General features: G+C 34.0%; 2 protein-coding genes across 2 annotated transcripts; one reads left to right on the top strand and one right to left on the bottom strand.

Annotated features, from left to right (window-relative positions):
- Positions 1–923: 923 nt before the first annotated feature.
- LOC111996074 (peroxidase 3) lies at positions 924–2,912 on the bottom strand. Its single transcript, XM_065764198.1, is given in 5 exon segments — positions 924–1,397; positions 1,399–1,520; positions 1,826–1,837; positions 2,483–2,614; positions 2,720–2,912. Coding segments are annotated over 5 exon segments (597 nt in total). The 5' UTR covers positions 2,895–2,912; the 3' UTR covers positions 924–1,241.
- Positions 2,913–6,962: 4,050 nt separating this feature from the next.
- LOC136063578 (peroxidase 3-like) lies at positions 6,963–14,920 on the top strand. The gene is made up of 5 exons (XM_065764193.1): positions 6,963–7,019; positions 12,459–12,579; positions 12,646–12,686; positions 14,110–14,272; positions 14,370–14,920. The coding sequence occupies exons 1-5, from the start codon at positions 6,963–6,965 to the stop codon at positions 14,783–14,785; spliced, it is 798 nt and encodes a 265-aa protein (XP_065620265.1). The 3' UTR covers positions 14,786–14,920.
- The last annotated feature ends 797 nt before the right edge of the window (positions 14,921–15,717 follow it).

The following is a 15,717-nucleotide window of genomic DNA, read 5'->3' as shown; positions in this document are numbered from 1 at the left end:
TTTTTTTCTAAACGGTAACATGTAAATTTAGAAATCATTGGTTGCTTTATGTATAGTTTATAACATGAATTTGAATGTATAAAATAGGGACAAATTTTTAACAATTTTACCGTTGGCTAGCATAAGAACGTGGATTTGGTAGATAAAGCAAATTAGCATATGGCTCCAAGGAATAAAATTTATATACACAGAGACAAAAAAGAGAAAAATAAAAAAATAAAAATGTACTCACCCGCTCCTACAACTGATGAGCTGTCTACTTTCCTTTCTTTTTTTTTGAGAGAGAAAGCTGTCTACTTTCCTAATCTGTTATATTGGGTACCTTCTGCGACCCATATGGTATGCTGACATAGAATAGACAATTAAGAAATTAAAAAGTGTGACACATAACGAATAAAGTGTGTTAATTATTATTATGAGGGATGATATGTCTACAATATTTTTACAATATTTTTACAACAAATCTTAAGTGGTAGGTTGTTATTGGTTATTATTGTTGGAGCAAAAAAGTAATCTTAGTGTTAATTTCAAATTTGAACCAATGACAACTAACCACCTATGATTTGTTGTAAAAATGTTATAAAATTGTTGTATACGTAGCATCTCTCTATTATTATTTTTTTTTTGAGAAACAATAAAGTGTGTTAATTAAGAATTGGTCTTTGGCATGTTTTTTTTTTTTTTAAGGGAATGAATTCTTATTACATGAGCACGCCTCTACTATAAAATCAGAAAGAAGAAAGGGATTTTTTTTTTTGAGCAAAGAAGAAAGGGATTTTAGAAGGAACCAAGCACTGCTAAAGGGGGTAAAAGTCACAATTTCTACAAAATATATCCTATATAATTTGTTAGGACTTAGGAGCATCAAGGAATATTTCGAGGTATCCAAAATTTAAAGCATTTGGACAAAGAACAATTCTATGTTGAAATAACAAGGGAAGGGTGGGTCTACAGTCTTTATTCAGAATATATTGAAAAACCAAGGGAAAATGAGAGGGGGGTCTACAGTCCTTTATTTCTCTGTCTATCCAGAGTATATTGAAAAACCAAGGGAAAGTGAGAGGGGGGTCTACAGTCCTTTATTTCTCTGCTTACGTAACGGAAAAATACAGGTACGATCCATCTACTGTCCATCTATTCACACAACAAATTAATACCACAAACAATTTCAAACTAGCATGGTACCCAAACCATGAAATTTAATCCACCAAATTAAAGAAAGAACGAAAAAAAAAATGATTCTAGCTATTCACTACTGCACATTGCTTCCTAATCTCACCGGTTGACCCTGTCTTAACATTGATACGACCCATTTTCTCCATGGACTTGGCAAATTCATCATAGAAATTTTGAATTGGTCCTTGAAGTAGTTTGGTGACGAAAGTCTTAGTTGTGGGGGTTCGTAGTTAAAGCAGCATCGGATTGGAATAGACCTCGCCTTTTAAGTAGATGTGAGTAGTAGCTAAGGTCAAATGTTTTGCGACTTCCAGGATCCATCTCAACTATTGTGGTATTATCATCTATGAAGCACGGGTGCGTTTCGGGACTCGGGTGCGGATGCGGGTGCGGGACTCGGCAATTTTTGAAAAAGGTGGGTGCGGGTGTGGCAGGACTCGGCAATTAAAAAATCATTAAAAATATTTTTATTTATATTTTTAATATATTGCTAAGCATACTTTTTCACATTATATAAATATATACCAAATAAAAAATTAATATTATCAATTTTTATTTTATTTTATTTATATACATATATTTCCTATATAATTTATTGAAAATATTAAAATTATAAGTCTATGTTTCAACTAGTATATCAATATTACACTTAAATATCTACCTAAATTATAATTATAATAATAAGTTGATAACAACTATTACTTTTTAGAATATTAAAAGTTTAAAACAGTAATATAATATTTCAGAAAAAAAAAAAGTAATATAATATGTACGTATAGATAATGACAAAAAAAAAAAAGAAAAAAAGCCACAAGTTAAAAAATTAAAAAGAAAAAGAAAGAAAAATAGTACATTTACGGTTGGGGAAGGGTCAGACACTCAGACTTAATAAAAAAGTTTGCTACTTTCCAATGCTTTGTCACGTGACTACTGACTAAGCTCACAAAACTAAAAAGAAAGATAAAAGAGACCAAAGCAGAGAAACTAAATCTAAAAGCAACAGGTGAAATTCAGGAGACTCAAAAACACGAAGAACAAAAGAGTAAAGAAAAAACAGAGAGAAGAACAAAAGAGTAAAGAGGAAACAGAGCAGAAGAAGCCTGATCTACGATTCTGTGTTGTCTGCGTCGGCGTGAGTCTGGGGGAAAAAAAAAAGTGGCAGGACGCGGTCTGACGCGGCCCGACGCGGCACCGACGCGCGGTCAGCGGCGTCCCTCACGCGTCGCCGCGTCGCGCCGTGTCGGACGCGGGTGCGGCTCCTCTGGTGCCGCGTCCGTGCTTCATAGATTATCATTAGGATTCGTACACTTTTTTGCCTTGAGATTGGTAGCATATTCAGAGTCTAGAGCTGGGTCCTGATCACCCACACCAGTGAAATTATACAGGCGGGCTGAAAATGATGAACAATGAGACACACCAATGGTGTGAGCACCTGAAAAAAATTGATTAATATAATGTATTAGTATCAATATAGATTAATTTAGTATATGATAGAAACAAGTGCTAGGAAATTACAATGCTTAGCTTACCTGAGACTCTGAGAGCAAGACCAGGTCAGTTAAGTCAAGACCCTGGTTGGAAAATAGTCTCTGGAGAGTGGAGAAGTTTCCAGTTGGAGGTGGGATGTTGTTCAAGGCTTCTGACCGATTAGAGATTGTCCCATCTCTTCGACCAGTTGGGACTCTCCAAAATGGACCTCCCTGTCCAAAACATAACATAGAAACTAGTAAAAATGGTCCATTCCTTACTCATAAAAAGAAGGATTATGGTTTTATTTTTTTAAAATACCATCATTCTTTATCAAAACGGCACTTTTATTTCTTCGGATTTGTGGAAGAATGGCACTCTCGAGTTTTGTATAAATGCAACAACTAAGTTCATATACTCTCAAATTGTGATTTTACTTGCAATATATTCCATTTTTATGAAAGATTCTTATCCAAATTATGGACGAAATAACTCTCCACCTTTAATATTTGTGGATGAATGACAGTCCTTCCCTAAAGCATGTATAAATTAATATGATTTTTTTTTAAAATATATTTTTTCAATGGAAACTTAAATGTTTCATGAAATGAAACATTTAGAGAGTGTTATCTTGTAAAATCTCAAGGGTGTTAGAGCCATGATTTCAGTTTAAGGAAACCAAGATTGAAACTAACATTAATCTAAAAAATATTAATAACAAAATAAATATATTTCATAGTATTAAAATATAGAAAACAAAAGTTTTTTTTTCATAATATATCTTTTTTTTTTTTTATACAGAAAAAGCCCTGAAGGATGTATAATTATTCAATCATACGAAGATCATTATTGTAAACACCAAGGATATCAAGTATATATCTTGTGAAATTTTTTTTCACAAGTACATATCACAATTGACTACAATTATATGTTTCAAAAATAATAAATCTAATAGTTTTTTTCACAAAATCTTTTACAATCACTTTATTGACAAGTTGTAAATGATAAACAATAAAATGATTGAGTGATTGCTCCAAATAAGATTAATATCAACTTAATAACTCAATAGATGTAAAAAAGATTTTGTCAACTTTTATGAAATTTGTTGTAAAAAAAAGGGTGCAGATAAGATAACATTATTTATCTTTGCACGCATTGGGTGGAGAAAGGTGAACCGTTAAAGCAGTGAAAACGTGTCAAAGCACAAAACTATGAGGTTGAAGTGGGACCCATTAAACTTTAAGGTAGTTGTAAAAGGACGAAAATATATTTTGTACTTATATGAAATATGGTTGCTCTTATATATGCAAGGTGGCTAATAAAGCAACCCATTTTCTAGCTAAGTGGTCTTTTGTAAATAATGTTTTTGGTTCTTTCGATGTTGGTTTCCCCTCTTCCTATTTTGAGCTTATCATTAAGGAAGAGGCTTTTGTTCTCTCTTTATAGTTCTGCTTGTCTTGGGGGGAATGTGCAGAATAATTATGGGTAAGAGGAGTATTTGGTTAGTTAGACAACGCGTGAAACTATAAAGGAAATTAGGCATCTCAAGTTTTAAAAAATCGAGATCCATTTACATAAATCTCGAGTTTTAAAAACTCGAGTTCCATGCAAAAAAAATTTTAGTTTTATCGCCCCTATAGTGGCGTTTTTAAGTCTTATAATGACGTTTTAAAGCCCTATAGCGGCGTTTTCCTACAAAATTTTTCATAAGTGTTCAATACCAGGTTCAGTAAGCCCTATAGTGGCGTTTTTATGCCATATACTGACGTTTTAAAGCCCTATAGTGGCGTTTTTCTGCTAAATTTTTTATAACTCCATTTTTAAGCCCTATAGTGACGTTTTTAAGCCCTATAGCGGCATTTTCGGAACTCGAGTTTTTAAAACTCGATTTTCACTTGGATTTTTTTTTACAAATCAACCTCAAAAACTTGATTTTTATCTTGGAACTCGAGTTTTAGACACTCGAGATGCTAGTTTTCAAAATTCTTTTGCAACGTGACAACTAACTAAATTTTTTAATATTTATTGTTATTTAGAAAAAAATTCGCTTGTCTTGTGAATAAAATTTCTTGCTCACAAAAAAAAAAAAAAAAAAAGTGGCAAATCGATACTGAAACATGGTTGCCTGACATTTTTTTGGGAGGTCCACCTTGCCACCCTTTAGATTTTTTATATATGGTTGCGTGACACGTATCAGAGCAAAATTGTTTATTACCTTTTAGATATTGTGTGTTTATATATATATATATATATATATATATATATATATATCTATGGGCTCTCGCACGCCACCCTAGCCTAAAGACACAATTTTTTTTTTTTTAAATTCTATAAATTTTATAATTGTGGAGTTGGTCAACTGTGAGTAGTACACAATAGACATAGCTGAGTTGATCAACAGAAATTATAAAATTTGTAGTGAAAAAGTTATGTATGTTGGGAATTCAACCAAAATTCCAACCTGTGAGAAACAAAAAATAGAGAAAACACACGCCAAAGAAAAAAAAAAGCAATCACACCTACGAGATAGTATTTACGTGGTTCGGCAATTTGCCTACATTTACGGAGTTGCAGGGATATTACTATTATCAGGGAAGAATACAGAGTACAACTTGCGGCTACAATATTTTCTCTCTATATATCAAAACACGGCAACAACACCACACTAAAAAACCCTAATTACAAAAGGCGATTCCACAATGGGCTAAACGGGCCAAAAAAATTTTCCCGGGGGCAACCCCAAGCCGGAGCGCTCATGGACTAAGCCTCAGTAAATCTCCCATTAAAATCCACGTAACATTATTCAGGTCGGGTCGGGTCATCCAACCGGATCAAACAAAATTAGGCTCCACAAAGCCCAACAAATCTCCCACTTGGAGACTGGTTCAATAACCAACATCAAATCGCTATCCTTCAAGAAACAATCCCTCATCCCTGCAACTTATCCTCCTGTCCTCAAGCTAGAAGACCAATTGAAGCTGCACACAGTTTCAACTTCTCAATAGTAACACCCTTAGTCAACATGTCTGTCGAGTTCTTAGATCTACAAATCTTCTCAAGTATTACCAATTTATCTTCAACAAGGTAACGGATAAAGTGGTATTTTGTTTGTATATGCTTCTACTTTGAATGAAAAGCCGAATTTTTGGCAAGAAAGATTGCACTCTGACTGTCACTGTGTAGAATGCCCATCTCCTGTTTCTTACCCAATTCATCTAAGAAACCATGTAGTCGAATCATCTCGTTTCCAACTTCAGTTGCTGCAACATACTCAGCTTCTGTAGTAGACAAAGTAGCAATCTTTTGTAGATTTGAAGCCCATGATATAGCTGTATCACCCAGAGTAAATACAAACCCAGTAGTACTCTTTCTACTATCAATATCGCAACACAAAATTAGCATCTACATGACCCTGTAGTTTCAAATTTGCACCTGTGAAGCAAAAACATGTATCTGATGAACCCTTCAGATATCTCAGAATCCACTTGACTGCCTCCCAATACTGCTTTCCAGGCCTACTCATGAATCTGCTCACAACTCCCACTGCATGTGCAATGTCTGACCTTGTACACACCATAGCATACATCAAGCTGCCAATAGCTGAGGCATAGGGCACCTTGCTCATATGGTCCCTTTCTTCTTCTGTCTTCGGTGACTGTTCTTTGCTTAATTTGAAATGACTACCCAAGGGTGTGCTCACTAGTTTAGCTTCATTCATGTTGAACCTGCTGAGAACTTTCTTCACATACTCTGACTGTAAAAGTTTCAATGTACCATTAGCCTTTCTCTAATGATTCTCATACCAAGGATTTGCTTTGCAGCTCCCAAATCCTTCATTGCAAACTGTTTTGACAATTGCTTTTTCAGATTATTAATCTCCTCAATGCTAGACCCTGCAATGAGCATATCATTCACATACAATAGTAAAATGATATATATTTATATAATGTGAAAAAGTATGCTTAGTAATATATTAAAAATATAAATAAAAATATTTTTAATGATTTTTTAATTGCCGAGTCCTGCCACACCCGCACCCACCTTTTTCAAAAATTGCCGAGTCCCGCACCCGCATCCGCACCCGAGTCCCGAAACGCACCCGTGCTTCATAGATGATAATACCACAATAGTTGAGATGGATCCTGGAAGTCGCAAAACATTTGACCTTAGCTACTACTCACATCTACTTAAAAGGCGAGGTCTATTCCAATCCGATGCTGCTTTAACTACGAACCCCCACAACTAAGACTTTCGTCACCAAACTACTTCAAGGACCAATTCAAAATTTCTATGATGAATTTGCCAAGTCCATGGAGAAAATGGGTCGTATCAATGTTAAGACAGGGTCAACCGGTGAGATTAGGAAGCAATGTGCAGTAGTGAATAGCTAGAATCATTTTTTTTTTCGTTCTTTCTTTAATTTGGTGGATTAAATTTCATGGTTTGGGTACCATGCTAGTTTGAAATTGTTTGTGGTATTAATTTGTTGTGTGAATAGATGGACAGTAGATGGATCGTACCTGTATTTTTCCGTTACGTAAGCAGAGAAATAAAGGACTGTAGACCCCCCTCTCACTTTCCCTTGGTTTTTCAATATACTCTGGATAGACAGAGAAATAAAGGACTGTAGACCCCCCTCTCATTTTCCCTTGGTTTTTCAATATATTCTGAATAAAGACTGTAGACCCACCCTTCCCTTGTTATTTCAACATAGAATTGTTCTTTGTCCAAATGCTTTAAATTTTGGATACCTCGAAATATTCCTTGATGCTCCTAAGTCCTAACAAATTATATAGGATATATTTTGTAGAAATTGTGACTTTTACCCCCTTTAGCAGTGCTTGGTTCCTTCTAAAATCCCTTTCTTCTTTGCTCAAAAAAAAAAATCCCTTTCTTCTTTCTGATTTTATAGTAGAGGCGTGCTCATGTAATAAGAATTCATTCCCTTAAAAAAAAAAAAAACATGCCAAAGACCAATTCTTAATTAACACACTTTATTGTTTCTCAAAAAAAAAATAATAATAGAGAGATGCTACGTATACAACAATTTTATAACATTTTTACAACAAATCATAGGTGGTTAGTTGTCATTGGTTCAAATTTGAAATTAACACTAAGATTACTTTTTTGCTCCAACAATAATAACCAATAACAACCTACCACTTAAGATTTGTTGTAAAAATATTGTAAAAATATTGTAGACATATCATCCCTCATAATAATAATTAACACACTTTATTCGTTATGTGTCACACTTTTTAATTTCTTAATTGTCTATTCTATGTCAGCATACCATATGGGTCGCAGAAGGTACCCAATATAACAGATTAGGAAAGTAGACAGCTTTCTCTCTCAAAAAAAAAGAAAGGAAAGTAGACAGCTCATCAGTTGTAGGAGCGGGTGAGTACATTTTTATTTTTTTATTTTTCTCTTTTTTGTCTCTGTGTATATAAATTTTATTCCTTGGAGCCATATGCTAATTTGCTTTATCTACCAAATCCACGTTCTTATGCTAGCCAACGGTAAAATTGTTAAAAATTTGTCCCTATTTTATACATTCAAATTCATGTTATAAACTATACATAAAGCAACCAATGATTTCTAAATTTACATGTTACCGTTTAGAAAAAAATATATATATTCAATCAATATATGCCTTAAGGCCCTAATTTATGGCATGTTTAGTAGATTGTAATAGGCGTTGTAATGTAATAGTTATTCCTATAATTTAATTATTCTTTAGTTTGGTTATATTTTTATTACAAGGAATAGTTATTCCTTATGAATAGCTATTATTCAAAATGAGAAATAATTATTCCTTTTTAAAATGTGATATTATTTATTCCTTAGTATGTGTAATAATTTTTATACTTAATATATTTCTAAATAAACAAACTTTCCATATACATCTAACAATTATAAAAATAAAAAATCATAAAAAATAGCATATATCTCTCTTAAATTTAAAATAACAATTTTTAAGGAGATATAATTGTATGAGTAAGATATTTCCTAAAATAAATGTTAAATTTCATTCTAATATTATAAGCTACAACCAAACAATGAATATGTTTAGTTATTACATTACAACACACTTTATTACTAGTGTAGGGGCCTTTTTTGTGTACTATGCGTTGGGCTGGACTGCCTCCTGCAGTAATGGACCCGAGTATTCTAAGTATGAGAGTTAAAACCGGCCCAACTATAACTCACTTTGGGCAGGCTTGTGCGCAAACTAGACCTCGTCTACCAGGAGTGTACTTATGGCAGGCAGAGCTGTTTCAAATGATTTACGGCAGGCAGATATGATAATAACAGAAGAACAAAATACAATGACCTTTTCTTAATGGAAAATGATCAAGTAATCCCTATTTATGACAATCATAGTGATAACAATAGCTTTTACAAAAGAAATAAAGGATTAAGTGACAATATGAGTTAATCGAAGAAATAATATCAAGTCAAGTTTTGGGTCCATAGAAGCAAAGACCAAAGAGAAAGAACATCTCCTCTCAATGAAACTAATCTCCCAGGAAAAGGATCCTGCCGTGGGGATTAATGACTTTGAAGTAACTGAACCTGATTGATTAGTGCCCAAAGAAATCTCTATTGTTTACTAGCCTTAAAGAGAGTGGGATTTCGAGTGAGAGAGAAGGGAACCGACTTACTGGTGCATACCCATTATATTATCTTTCTTTTGTTTTTGTTTTCTCTCTTATCTTTTTTTTTCTTTCCCTTATTTTTCTTTTGTTTTCTTTTCACTTCGTAATACCTCTGTTTTTCCATCCCCCTCACAAGACACGACAAGGGTCTTCTTATAGGGCCTGCCATGACCAGATTTTATCTCTTTGCCCTTTAACCGCCGTTGTTTGGTCTGGGCATACTTACCGACCACCAAAAAGTTCGTCTGTGTATCACTTACCCTCGCCAGACAAAGGCAGATTTGTGTCGTTTGTTAATCCGCCATGGCATCCTTTCCTGCCACGGTGTAAATGCTTTCTCTCTCTTTCCCTCATGGCATGCACCTAGCGATTCCCCCCTCAACCTTGCATCTTTTGGGTAGTCTGTCATCCCAGCAGGACGTACCTTCCAAAAGGGCTTGGGTAGGAGCCGCAGAATACGTCTTTTTCCCTCTTCCCACCACTAAACCATACCCCCCTTACCTCTTACCTCTGACCCATAACCCCACCACATCTCATATTGGCTGGGTACATGCTAGTGGTGTTTAGGCCTTGCGCGTGCTTCCCTTTCATGTATGCCCAAAATCTGCCTGATGCTCATGCGTTTGCCGCAATCTCGAGCTTTGTTTGCACAGTCTGCCGCACCTCTTCGTTCTTTTATGTGGGATGTTTTATAATTCACTGTTCCCTTTAGGGGCTGGGCTTCATTTGATACTGGGTTTTACATTTCTCTTAGCTCATTTATTGATTGCCATCATTTCCTGTCATACTATTCTATCATTCTCGCTGTAATAACTTGGTCCTACTGGTCCTCTTTTAGACCTGCCGTTTACTCTCTTCCCCAAATAGCTTTGCATGGCCATGGGCTTTCTTACTTAGGGGCTCATGTGTCCCCTTGGGCATCCTCAGCCCATTTACTTACTTCATTGGGCTTCCTAGACCCAATTACTTCATACTCTTCCTTAGGGTTTGTGGGTGTGCCAACAATCCCCTACTCTCTTTGCTTGCATTACTTTAAGTCTGTTGCGGTCCATTCTTACTTTTTCACATCATACATTGCTCATGGGTTTGTCATGCTCTCTTTCCGGGCTTTTTGAGCCCATTTGCTTCCTCAAGATCTATTTATTTATTTTATAGACCTGTGACCCATTATTCCTGCCGCTTAGGCTTAATGGTTTTATTCTATACTTGCCACTTCTATTTACTGCCTACGTTGCTAGGTTGGGCATCCTTCCTTCTATTTGTGTTTTACAAAAATGACCCTCAACAACTAGTAATAAATATTACAATTCCTATCGTAATCCTCATTCAGTGTACCAAACGTAGCCCTAACAAATAATATTATTTAATATAATTAATCTATATATATAATAATAGGTAAAGTTAAGAGAAAATCTAATTTGATTTCAAATTGAAATTCAATTAGAGTATAATTTTGCGTCACGTGTCCCATCTAATTTAAATTTTAAATATTTGTGCCAAGTGAGTTAATTCAATATAACAATTAGATTTTAATTAAAGTTTAATTTTGCACCATGTTCTTATCTAATCTAAGTTTTAAAAATTTTGTGCAAATGAGTAATTTAGTATAAAAAACGAGGAGTCCAATACAAGTATATCATTAAAATAAAATAAAATAACATAATTTTCGAATGATATTATATTTATGAACTTTTTTTTTTGTATAAATAAAAACAATTTAAGTTTATAAGTCATTTATGTAATATACCATAATTATGTATGGTTCATTACTAACTATGTAATATATATATATATATATATTAACTTTTTTGGTAATGTAATATATATATATATATATATATATATATGTAAGGTAGGAATTTGTTCCCCCATATCTGATTGTATCCTACCGCGGTGCCTGGCGCGGTGCGGTTTTGTCTCGTCCCCGAGTGCAGGCACGAGCAAGCAAGCGCCTAGCTTGGACTTGTACTCGTCGAGTCCCACATCGGTTAGAGAGAGCGCCCCACTACCCTTTATAATGCTTCAGGAGCTTGGGTAGTGTGAGTAGTGGTACACTACCCAAGCTCCTGAAGCATTATAAAGGGTAGTGGGGCGCTCTCTCTAACCGATGTGGGACTCGACGAGTACAAGTCCAAGCTAGGCGCTTGCTTGCTCGTGCCTGCACTCGGGGACGAGAACAAAACCGCACCGCGCCAGGCACCGCGGTAGGATACAATCAGATGTGGGGGGAACAAATTCCTACCTTACAATATATATTAACTTTTTAAAACCAAAGTTTAGAGAAAATTAAATTAGAATCAAAATTAGATTTTGCTTTTGTTAGCTTTCCATATAAATTAAATTGTTTAGATTTTTTGCTTTTTTTTTTTCTGTAAACTAATGAGCATTTTTTTTTTTGTTTTGGTGTAATGTATAATCTATATGAGAAGATATTGAATGTAATAAACTGTAATTGAGATGAACAATCTCATGCACTTATTCCAATTCAATTTAGGAGATATTATTTAACCAATTTATTATTTTATTTTCTGTTATATTCAGTAAAATTTCACTGACAATAATTGTAAATTGATTTTGTATTTATAGTATCAAATAGTGATCTTCAAAATTATATGTAAGTATGTAACAGCAATGTAGTGAGAAATTTGACGTAAATAAAATTTGTAAAAAAAAAGTTATTTTAGTACCTTTAAATATCTTGGTCAAATTATATCTTATATGTTTAATAACTCAAATTAACATTAATAATATTACTACAATTTATCTTTCCGGTGTTTACACACGAGGTACACACTAATTGTATATAAAGTATGATAAAGTTTTGCTAGAGCACGTGTTGGTTCGCTAGGTGAATCGACTTTGATCAACTTGCTTCTTATCTATAGGCTGTGCGCCACAGGCCCTGTAGATAAAGGTGATAAATATCCCCCTTAACACCTTTTGGTTTCCAAATTATAAGTACATTGTTGCTTCCTGTCCTATAAAGAAGTTCTTTTGACATACATCGTTTCCAAATATAGTACTCAGACTTGAAAATGGAGGGGATAAGATGTTTTGGGNATGAACTTTTTTCCACACTGCTTTGTCTTAGCTTATTCTTCATGAGTGTTTTACTATATATGAATGAAAAGATATTGCCTCTTTTGGTTGTAGTTACTAACAGAGAAGTTCGTGTTTTTGCCTCTTATTCAGGGGTGTGATGCATCTTTGCTTCTGAACTCAACCTCAAATAACCAAGCGGAAAAGGATGCTAAGCCAAATCTGACTGTCAGAGGTTTTGACTTCATTGACAGAGTGAAGAGCCTAGTTGAAGCTGACTGTCCTGCATAGTGTCGTGCAGATATCATTGCTTTGGTTGCAAGAGATTCTATTGTAGCCACGGTGAGAACTCAAAACAATTTTATTCTAGCTCTATCCTGCATGTATACATAACTTTTTCACTACAAATTTTATAATTTCTCTGTTGATCAACTCAGCTATGTCTACTGTGTACTACTCACAGTTGACCAACTCCACAATTATAAAATTTATAGAATTAAAAAAAAAAAAAAAATTGTGTCTTTAGCCAAGGGTGGCACGCGAGAGCCCATATATATATATATATATATATATAAAACACACAATATCTAAAGGGTAATAAACAATTTTGCTCTGATACGTGTCACGCAACCATGTTTGAGTATCGATTTGCCACGTTGCATATATCAGAGCAACCATATTTCATATAAGTACAAAATATATTTTCGTCCTTTTACAACTACCTTAAAGTTTAATGGGTCCCACTTCAACCTCATATTTTGTGCTTTGACACGCTTTCACTGCTTCAACGGTTTACCTTTCTCCGCCCAATGCAAAGATAAATAATGTTATCTTATCTGCACCCATTTTTTTACCACAAATTTCATAAAAGTTGGCAAAATCTTTTTTACATCTATTGAGTTGTTAAGTTGATATTAATCTTATTTGGAGCAATCACTCAATCATTTTATCGTTTATTATTTACAACTTGTCAATAAAGTGATTGTAAAAGATTTTGTGAAAAAAACTATTAGATTTATTATTTTTTAAACATACACATGTAGTCAATTGTGATATGTACTTGTGAAAAAAAATTTCACAAGATATATACTTGATATCCTTGGTGTTTACAATAATGATCTTCATATGATTGAATAATTACCTTCGGGGCTTTTTCTGTATAAAATAAAAAGATATATTTTGAAAAAAAAAAAAAAACTTTTGTTTTCTATATTTTAATACTATGAAATATATTTATTTCGTTATTAATATTGATTAATATTTTTTAGATTAATGTTAGTTTCAATCTTGGTTTCCTTAAACTGAAATCATGGCTCTAACACCCTTGAGATTTTACAAGATAACACTCTCTAAATGTTTCATGAAATGACACTTTCCTCTTGAGGTCTGCATAAATGTAACATTTAAGTTTCCATTGAAAAAATATATTTAAAAAACAATCATATTAATTTATAAATGCCTTAGGAAAGGACTGTCATTCATCCACAAATATTAAAGGTGGAGAGTTATTTCATCCATAATTTGGATAAGAATCTTTCATAAAAATGGAATATATTGCAAGTAAAATCACAATTTGAGAGAATATGAACTTAGTTGTTGCATTTATACAAAACTCGAGAGTGCCATTCTTCCACAAATCCAAAGAAATAAAAGTGCCGTTTTGATAAAGAATGATGGTATTTTAAAAAAATAAAACCATAATCCTTCTTTTTATGAGTAAGGGAATGGACCATTTTTACTAGTTTCTATGTTATGTTTTGGACAGGGAGGTCCATTTTGGAGAGTCCCAACTGGTCGAACAGATGGGACAATCTCTAATGGGTCAGAAGCCTTGAGCAACTTGCCACCTCCAACTGGAAACTTCTCCACTCTCCAGAGACTATTTTCCAACCAGGGTCTTGACTTAACTGACCTGGTCTTGCTCTCAGGTAAGCTAAGCATTGTAATTTCCTAGCACTTGTTTCTATCATATACTAAATTAATCTATATTGATACTAATACATTATATTAATCAATTTTTTTCAGGTGCTCACACCGTTGGTGTGTCTCATTGTTCGTCATTTTCAGCCCGCCTGTATAATTTCACTGGTGTGTGTGATCAGGACCCAGCTCTAGACCCTGAATATGCTGCCAATCTCAAGGCAAAAAAGTGTACAAATCCTAATGATAATACCACAATAGTTGAGATGGACCCTGGAAGTCGCAAAACATTTGACCGTAGCTACTACTCACATCTACTTAAAAGACGAGGTCTGTTCGAATCCGATGCTGCTTTAACTACGAACCCCACAACTAAGACTTTCGTCACCCAACTAGTTCAAGGACCAATTCAAACTTTCTATGATGAATTTGCCAAGTCCATGGAGAAAATGGGTCGTATCAATGTTAAGACCGGGTCAACCGGTGAGATTAGAAAGCAATGTGCAGTAGTGAATAGCTAGAATCTTTTTTCTTTTTTTTTTTTCCTTTCTTTCTTGAATTTGGTGGATTAAATTTCATGAATAAGTGTGCTTCACGGTAGTCTTCCTTTCTTTACGTTCTTGTAAGAAAACCAAATAAAAGTGAGAAAAGCTGTAATGGACATTTATGATAGATGGAGCTCCTTCTCTAAAATCTCGAATTGAACCAGTATTCTTGTGTCATTCTCGTTTCATTTTAGAACTGCTTCTTTGAAACTGGCTCTATTCTATTCTCAAGCACTCTGCAAACGCTTCTTTTTCTTATTTTTGGCTGTTGTGGATTAATTGTTTATGAGGACTATATAGATTATAGAGTAAATGTTGGGTTATAATTTGAAAAATGCTACATAATAATACCAGCAAAAGCTCTTACTTCTTGCAAAACATGTACCAACTAATAAAGCACACACCAAAGTCGTGGCCATGCAAATTTTGTATAATTCAAAACAAGTTTGTGTGTGTGTGTGTGTGTGTGTGTGTGTGTGTGAAATACTATTGAAAATAGAACTTCACCGTTATGAGTATAATATAATTCAACATTCAATCTTTTTTTTTTAATTGTGCCATTAGTTAGTACAAGCTAGAAAATTAATAGTCTACCAACTTGTTTATGGAGTGGTTATTTTTGAACCTACTATTTCAATTTATACCGTGACTATTGAATATGCATTCAATCATAAATACTATCAAAATTATGTTTCACAACAAAATGAAAAATGATTAATATATACGATTTAAAAATTGTTGGGACAACAATAAATACCTAGTCCCCAAGAATCCAAAAAATTAAATTTGCCAACTAACCAAATTTCTTCTAGTGGCCCTCTTCACCATCTCCCCCCCCCCCCCCCCAAAAAAAAATAAAATTTGCCAACTAACCAAATTTCCCCTAGTGACCCTCTTCACCATCCCCC

The sequence above is a fragment of the Quercus suber genome, unplaced genomic scaffold (genome assembly GCF_002906115.3).
Source record: "Quercus suber isolate HL8 unplaced genomic scaffold, Cork oak 2.0 scaffold_544, whole genome shotgun sequence".
Lineage (NCBI taxonomy): Eukaryota > Viridiplantae > Streptophyta > Magnoliopsida > Fagales > Fagaceae > Quercus > Quercus suber.
The sequence above is the reverse complement of the archived record's forward strand: the minus strand, read 5'-3'. Positions and strand labels throughout refer to the sequence as shown.